The 8,842-nt window shown below is 35.2% G+C and overlaps 1 protein-coding gene across 1 annotated transcript; it reads left to right on the forward strand.

The window, feature by feature from the left end:
* Positions 1-1,309: 1,309 nt before the first annotated feature.
* Positions 1,310-8,628, forward strand: LOC130799006 (monosaccharide-sensing protein 2-like). The gene is made up of 7 exons (XM_057662111.1): positions 1,310-1,822; positions 2,102-2,235; positions 2,822-2,933; positions 3,168-3,728; positions 5,228-6,162; positions 6,797-6,984; positions 7,469-8,628. Exons 3-7 carry the CDS (start codon positions 2,855-2,857, stop codon positions 7,911-7,913), a joined length of 2,208 nt encoding a protein of 735 aa, XP_057518094.1. The 5' UTR covers positions 1,310-1,822; positions 2,102-2,235; positions 2,822-2,854; the 3' UTR covers positions 7,914-8,628.
* Positions 8,629-8,842: the final 214 nt, after the last annotated feature.

The raw sequence follows: 8,842 nt of genomic DNA on the forward strand, positions 1-8,842 counted from the left end.
AAATCTACCCTTAGAGTCCCCAAAGGAGTCTAGGCTCGTTCTAGCACAAGTCATCAAGGTGTGCTGGTCAGCAATATCAACCCAACACTGATGTGCAGTTGTTGTTGAGTGGGTGACCTTCAGCTCTGCTTCTTGGGGTCTTCTAGTGTTTGAAAGAAGGTCTCTTGGACCATGGTAGGAAGGTCCAAGTGTAGAGATTCCATTAGTACCTTCTATGCTTCCCAAGGTGTCCATGCTTTCTCTGGAAGGGACGTGCAAGGTCAGCTGGTCGCCAGCTTTGATCAGAGACTGCTGTACTGTTGCTTTGAGCTTCTATTCTTCCTCTTTTGTTGCTGAATCTGTGTCATTACTTAAATATGACTCATTGCCTTGCTTTGCATCCTTGCTTCTTATAATAGTCATCCTTGAACCATCCCAATATGGTTCAGATTGTGCACGCCTCATAAGGTCGTGCTAATACCCTCTTAGGTTTCCTTTATTAGCGTCGTTTTTGACAACGAGCGCAACACTTGTTGCATCCCATTTACTTCAGTCGATCAAGAATCTGCGCAACAAGCTTTTTACAATCGATGCAACAAGGGGTATTCTATACTACTGTACGTAAGATCTCATGTCCATACTTTATCGTTTTTTTTATTTTAGAAGTTTCTTAAAATTTAAAATGGAATTTCAAATAAATATAAAAAGGTTTTAAATTGAGTTAATAATTGATTATGGGTTGGGTCATGGGTCGAATTTAAGACGAGTGTAGGTTAAGAATTAATCTAAGGTGTGCTGAAGATCATAAACTCTCGACAGATCTGTTTTGTAGATCAAAATCTAATTCTAAATTCTAAGATAAAGATATAATTTAAAGCAGATCCAATAAATTTTGAAATCTATATAACCTTTATTCCCAATCCATGAGCAACATCCAAGGAGCAAAATTAGAAATGAATGATATCGCCTAGTTTACATAGAAGATATAAAATATTTTGACCTAAATTGACTAGTGCTATATATTTCATCAAACATTTCTTAAAAGAACAATATGCTTACATGAATATAGAAATATCCATTTCATTCTATTATATTTCCCTAATGATTATTAGGCTACTCTCACTTATAATAGAATTTAATCAGATGTATAACCTTATTCTTATAGCAGCAACAAAAATGTTATTTCTAATCGATTTATAGAAGCAAACATCACCTTATAACATTGTATACATAAAAAAAACACAAGATTTAATAATTGATTTTATAATTCATCATCCAAAATTAAAGAATAACAAAATTTTGCCCATCCAAAACAATGACATAAATTTAGAACCATGTCAAATTGAATTTAGACTTGGTAGTCAATAGCAAATGGCTTCAATTCTTGAGAGATCATTATCCGAAGAATATCCATCGTTATCAAACATAAACTCATATATTCCTAAACTTAAGAATTACTCCAATATCTATCTTCAAGGAGTGACATCCCAAGTCATTTCCATCCCTTTTTTCTCTCTCACTCATCTTCATTACAACAAATAATTGAATTAAAGCCGAGTACTTCTGAAAGACAAGTATCCACGACCAGTTTTCATGGACTAGTTCAGCTTCTAATCCTCTATAAGATCCTGAAGTTTTCCTTCTTCAAGCTATTATTTGTGTCTGATTCATATATATTTCCTACCTTTTTCTTCAAAGTTTATTTGTTTTTGTTAGAATTTGGTTGGGTATTTTCTGTTGATTGATCCAGATTTATTGGTTTATTTTTTCTTAGGCTCACCCCAGTCCTACCAACTGGGGGAGCTAAGTTCTCATCGCAATTGTTTGAATGATTGTTGGGCAGGTTTGTTTCCTTTAATGCACTACATTTCTGTTAAATGTCTTCAATTAATGTTTCAACCATTAGCTTAAGTTTCTGTGGAATTGGTTCTATGATATACCTATCAAAGATATGTACTCTATCAATGATATAATCAATGTTAAATGGGCAATTATTCTTTTTCCTTATATCTTTCCTTTTCAGTATGGTATTGATGATTTATTTTTTTTTATTATGGGAATATGATACTTATGATAATTGTTCCGGTTTCAATTAAAGATATTTTCATATTTATTGTTTCAGTGAATTTCCCAATGAGGATGGATACATAACACCTTCTCTTCCTCCCATCCAATATAAATACAAACTCAGCAATGAACTAGAAGTATTATTATCTCTTTCAATTGCATTTCATCCATATTTCTAGGTGTCAAAAGGTAAAGCTCTAAATATTGTAAAGTTTTGATCTTTTCCCCTTTAAGTCATATGCTCACTTTTCAATTTGACCTACCTTTTCCCAGAAAAAGCTTGATGCTTTTGTTTTGAGTACTGGTGAATCTTAGTTTGTTGCTGAATAGCTTTTATTCAAAAGGGAAAAAAAGATTGAATCTTGAAAAAGCTATCTAGTCTATATTGATGTTGATTGCCAATTCCTGATTCCAAATTTACCCCCTAATTTATAATTTTTTTTTTTAGAAAATTTAATATATATGTATTTGGAACTGTTTATCTGGGTGTATATGGTAAATGAATACCTTTTAAATTTTTCATGGATTACCCGCTATTAGTTTTTTGAAATAGTGAGAATTAGTCGTTCCCTCTATCCCATTGAATTTTCTAAACAATATCCCCAAAGTTCTCATTTCGATTTGTGTGACATAGCAAATTCAAAGGGATCGTGGACTAATGAATTGTCCTTGTTAAAATGCTGTGATTCAGTTTAATGTATAAGTTTAGTAGATCTTGTGTAGTTGTGTCCTTTGATTTATTTGCTTTTTATATATGGTTGACTATTTTGGTTAGGTTAAGATTGAAGTACAAAACAAATCTGTTACCATGAAAGGGGCTGTTTTTGTTGCTTTGGCTGCAACAATTGGTAATTTTCTTCAGGGATGGGATAATGCCACCATTGCTGGTAACATTTCTTGTCCTTTTGTTGTTTTGCATCATGCATGAGTTGTTCTGAGAAAACATCCCTCTAGTTTTCTACAGGGTAGGGTTTGCTTCTATTACACCTGTGGTGGGACTCTTTCCTGGACTGTTGCTTGGTCTGCACGGACGCTTTGTGCATCAGACTTTTTTTAACACTTGAATGTTTATCTAGATTGAATTGGGCAACCCATAATTTTCCTTCATGATTTTTCTTTAGGGTCCTTACTTTACATCCGGAAGGAACTTGAGCTCTCCACAGGCATGGAGGGACTTGTTGTGGCAATGTCGTTGATTGGAGCAACAGTTATCACAACGTCCTCAGGGGCCATCTCAGATGCTGTTGGTCGACGACCTATGCTCATACTCTCTGCGTCACTTTATTTTGTTGGCAGTTTGGTAATGTTGTGGTCACCTAATGTTTATATATTACTTTTGGCTCGCTTATTGGATGGTTTTGGAATAGGGCTGGCTGTGACACTCGTCCCTGTCTATATATCCGAGACTGCCCCACCAGAGATTAGGGGATCATTAAATACACTTCCTCAGTTTACTGGTTCAGGAGGTATGTTTTTGTCATACTGCTTGATATTTGGAATGTCACTCATGGCATCACCCAGTTGGAGAATAATGCTTGGTATCCTGGGAATCCCTTCCGTCTTCTATCTTTTGTTTGCATTCTTCTACTTGCCCGAATCCCCAAGGTGGCTTGTCAGTAAAGGAAGGATGTCTGAAGCAAAGAGGGTTCTAAAGAGATTGCGTGGTACCGAAGATATTGAAGGTTGATCTCAACACTAACCTTTTGCTTTATATTAAAAGTATATTATGACTGTCTTGGTTTTTAATTTTCTCTTGTTTTTTTTTTGGCTTCTAGTAATTTTTTGAGAGTCAACATAACTAAGTATTCAAGACGTACTTGCCAAGTAAAGATTTTGTGATACGCTATCTAATTTTTAACGAAGAATTCTCGAAAATCAATTCACTAATTGATAATTGATTACCATTTTTTTATGTACAATTATAATCAGCTTCAACCAAATAAATAGGAGCGTCTAATAAAGTGAACCTAAAATGGTTGTTTCAATCTTAATGTCTGGGGGTTTAGTAATTTTTTCAGTAACGAATTTATTGAGATTTAATCTAATGTGATAGGTTAATACCAATAACAATTAAGTATCATTGCGAAATCCAATCAAGAAATGTATTAAACCATAGTTTTAGATTCATAAGAATGACTCCAAAAAGGAGATTCTGAGAAACTAAAGTGTTGAAAATAAAGACATATCACAGATACATGAAACAAAATTCTCAAGCAATATGTTCTCATACTAGATCGCCCTCATCATGCCTTAATTAAAAATAAAGATGATTAATTCATTTATGGCCAGTAATCACAGAACATATCATAGATTCATCAGAGTATCATGCTAATTAAAAATAAAGACATTCTTATTGTGTTTCCATATTTGTCTTAATATTGTGTTTGATAATTCCAGCAGTGTTGAATGTTGAACGTTCGAATTGGTTAATCATAGTAGGTATATTGTCATCTGACATTTATACTTTTCAAAGTATATGTGCTCATTAAGATTCAGTTGCATTATCTAATTTATGCTGTTTCCTTATTTTTTTAATGAGTTGATACTTTATCCCTTTTCCGTTGCATATACAAACATGGTATCTTTTGTCGGTCATTGTCAAATACAAGGAAATATTGATAACGTTTCTTTCCATGAAAATATTGACGACTTTTCCCTTTTCTGTTGCATATACTAACATGGTATCTTTTGTCGGTCATGGCCAAGTTCAAGTAAATATTGATAACGTTTATTTCCATGAAAATATTTTGCATGGAAAGCCTGTGCCTTGCTTTTGATGCTAGCTGTGATACTTGGCAGTTGGCAGTGTATTCTGATACGTTATATAGGATATATTTTCAATATTTTTAATAATTCCAAGATTTACTGTTAATTTTAGAAAGAAATAAGTTTATTATATGATGGATTATACTCGTAGTTTATTGAAAATCCCTACTCACTGTGAAGTATCACACAGTTGTTACCTTTAAGATAAAGAACTTTGCTCTCTGTTATCTCAAAGGTAAACATGTGATGAGCAGTGTATCTACATCCCCCTCCCCCCAAAACAAGTTTGAGCTAAGCTACGAGCCATGTTCATGACATTGGTCTTAGATTGATCTGACAGCTTAGATTTGTCATCACCTGTTTAAGCTTCTTAATGATTGGTCGTTTTATTTCTAACACAATAGTTTCGTTTCAGGTGAATTAGCTTTGCTAGTTGAAGGCCTTGGTATAGGGGGTGAAACTTGTATAGAAGAATTCATGGTAGAAACAGCGGAGGGTCAAGAACCAGGCACTGAGAAAGACAAAATAAAGTTGTATGGAGCAGCAGAAGGCCTTTCCTGGATTGCAAAACCTGTCACCGGACAGAGCGCTATTGGTCTTGTATCACGTCATGGAAGTTTGGTGGGCCAGAGTTTAGTTGACCCTCTTGTGACTCTCTTTGGAAGTGTTCATGAGAAGCTTCCTGAACAAGGAAGCATGAGAAGTGCACTTTTCCCTAATTTTGGGAGCATCCTTAGCAGCACAGATGTTCATGGTCACAGAGATCAATGGGATGAAGAAAACCAACAGAGGGAAGACGACGATGAGCCAACGGGTGAGCCTGTTGAAGGGGAGGATTATGATGATAACTTGCATGCTCCATTGATTTCGAGGCAGACAACAAGCATGGAGAAGGACATGGATGTTCCTGCTGTCTCTCATGGTAGTGTTTTTAGCATGGGACACCATAGCAGTCTTTTCCAAGGTGCAGGTGAAACTGTTACTACTACTGGTATTGGTGGCGGTTGGCAATTGGCGTGGACTTTGGATCAAGGGGATGCTGACGTTGGAAAGCCTAAAGAGTTCAAAAGGATATACTTACATCAGGATGGTGGGCCCGCTTCCGTTCATGGGTCTCTTCTTTCGCTTCCTGGTGGAGATTTCGCAGGGGATGGAGACTGTGTACAGGCTTCTGCTTTTGTTAGCAATCCTGCACTTTATTCCAAGGAGCTTTTGGATCAATGCCCAGTAGGGCCTGCAATGGTCCATCCATCTCAAATTGCTTCCCAAAGACCAAGCTGGAAGGCTCTACTCGATCCAGGAGTCAAGCGTGCATTGATTGTTGGAGTTGGAATTCAAATGCTTCAACAGGTAATGTACTCCATTTACTCCTATCAGCCTCAGGTTATCACATCATCTATTTTGTTTGTTCAGAAATGTCATTTTTTTAGGGTTATTTTGTACTTTTTGTATTTGATCCTTTCCGGGATAAGGTGCTTGGGCTACATTCAGTGGGAATCAGACAAGACTTATGGTAAAAAGTTGAAACCTTGTCGAGTATTAAAAATTTTCTATTTCTGATGGAGCAATAAATATAACTCTTTGCATAAGTGGATTAAAAATAGATTGTATCTAATTGCATCGCATATCATTCTTCATAAGAGCATTCATGGCTTATTGAGTAAACAGTAATGAAATATACTCCATATAATATTGTTGGGTAGGTTCCATATTGGTAAATCGACGTCCATGGTAATGCTTGTTCACTTCGAAATATCCTTTTTTTTATCATAACTTTCCATAATCAGTTAATTTCACCTCTGAAGTGATGATATTGGAAATTTATTGGGAAAAAGATATCTGGAAGTAGAGAACGAAACCATGGATGATAATGGACGTCGACACAAGTATGAACTTAAAAGTGGCTATTATTGAGTTAATGACACGTATTAAATCATGTTTGCTCCAATGAAAGTATTTGATTGCACGTGTTTTGTTTATACAGTTTGCTGGTATAAATGGTATTCTGTATTATACCCCACAAATTCTGGAGGAGGCAGGAGTGGGAGTTCTACTTTATGATCTTGGGATCAGTTCAACATCAGCCTCATTCCTTATTAGTGCATTAACAACCTTTCTGATGCTTCCCTGCATATCTGTTGCTATGAGGCTCATGGATATCTCAGGAAGAAGGTACCTATCTTGTTCTTATCTTTGCCATTACTCTTATACTTCCCTTGTCTAAATAGTCACATACTTTTTTGGGTAAAATATATATTCATCAAAAATCATGTATAGTATGATTGGGTTTCCCTATACTAAAATAAATTGTTGAATAACGTGATGAATAGTGAGGAAAAAAATGTATTACAGAGGATATTTTGTTATATCATAATAAATTCTTTATCATTATATGTCCGTAATCTCTTCAACGTTAAAGTTTATATTCATCAAAAATCAGATCTAACTAGCAAAAATGAATTAACAAGTCCCTTCCTTGGACGTTTTCATTATGAATTAATTTTTCCCCGTTCCCAACTTAGTTTTTTATAGCATACACCGACTTTTCTGTGATTAAAAAAAGACTGGTTTTTTTATTGAGCATTTCCACATCATTATCAGTTTCTTGCTTCTCGATTTTGGTCCAGACTGACCAAGAGATATGCTTCCTTTCCAGGTCTCTGTTGTTAGCAACAATTCCGGTTTTGATTGCTTCATTGGTAATTCTAGTAATCAGCTGCACTGTTAAAATGGACAGTGTGATTCATGCAGTAGTTTCAACCATATGCGTTATTGTCTACTTCTGCACATTCGTTATGGCATATGGACCCATACCAAACATCTTATGCTCCGAGATCTTCCCTACTCGAGTCCGTGGTGTTTGTATTGCTATCTGTGCCTTAGTATTTTGGATATGTGACATTATTGTTACCTACAGCTTGCCTGTGATGCTCAGTTCTATTGGTTTGGGTGGCATCTTTGCTATCTATGCCGTGGTTTGCGTGATTTCTTTGGTGTTTGTGTATCTCAAAGTCCCTGAAACTAAGGGAATGCCCCTTGAAGTTATCACGGAGTTCTTTACAATCAATCCAAACCAGTTGAAAGCCGCTAAAGAGGAGTAGCAAGTACAGTTGCAAAGATTTTTCAAGCTTGTAATGGTTTGCTTTCACCGAAAGACAGTTGGTATGGGAAGTGAAAGGCTTTCTGCATATCAATATTTTGTTCTCCTTCAACTTGTTATATAATGATCAAAATAATTGAACCTTTTATATGAAGTATACATATGTGGTCTTACAATTCATGAGAAACAAAAAACATTTGCATAAAATAGATGCAAACGAAAATGCCGAGGAAACTGAATCAATGTGGATTCATTTTTATGGCACAAATACAAATACAACGAGAACTTAGAACTTTTAAGTCATCATGGACCTTAATTTGACTTCCCTTAATTCAATAGCATGAAATATGCGAGGTTTTGGCACAAATACAACTAGAACTATCACTAGTTCATCCATTCCGAAAGCCAAAGTTGGTGTGAGTATGTGATTCGACCCATATTCGGCATATTATTTGGAAGAAGTCTCTTGTGTGGCCGTCCTATATTTAGGATATGGTAAACATGCCAGTTCACTATGTGATGAGTTTTAAAGCTTATGTAATCACTTTTAAGACGTATGATCACTTTTAAGCCCTATGTGATCATTTTTAAGACTTATGTGGTTACTTTTAAAGCATATATGATCACTTTTAAGGCTTACGTGATCATTTTTAAAGCATGTGTGATCATTTTGACTATTATAAGTGATTACTTTTAAAGCTTATGTGATCACATTTGTGACCTATATGATCACTAGTAAAGCCTATGTGATCATTTTTAATTTTCAGGTCCACCACCAAAACCACAAAATACAATTTTCGTAAGCTTTAAAAGTTATCACATAAGCCTTCAAAATGATCATATATGCTTTAAAATTGATCACATAAGCTTTAAAAGTGATCACATAGTAAAATATAATAATCACATAAGCCTTTATAGTGATCATATAGG

This window comes from Amaranthus tricolor, chromosome 13, assembly GCF_026212465.1.
Source record: "Amaranthus tricolor cultivar Red isolate AtriRed21 chromosome 13, ASM2621246v1, whole genome shotgun sequence".
Taxonomy (NCBI): domain Eukaryota; kingdom Viridiplantae; phylum Streptophyta; class Magnoliopsida; order Caryophyllales; family Amaranthaceae; genus Amaranthus; species Amaranthus tricolor.

What these genes read in the sequence shown, in the direction of transcription:
- LOC130799006 (XM_057662111.1), top strand. Translation starts at nt 2,855, where the DNA reads ATGAAAGGGGCTGTTTTTGTTGCTTTGGCTGCAACAATTGGTAATTTT. An exon ending in GGATAATGCCACCATTGCTG is followed by an intron (nt 2,934 to 3,167) that starts GTAACATTTCTT and finishes ATTTTTCTTTAG; the next exon opens with GGTCCTTACTTTACATCCGG. An exon ending in ATGGATATCTCAGGAAGAAG is followed by an intron (nt 6,985 to 7,468) that starts GTACCTATCTTG and finishes CTTCCTTTCCAG; the next exon opens with GTCTCTGTTGTTAGCAACAA.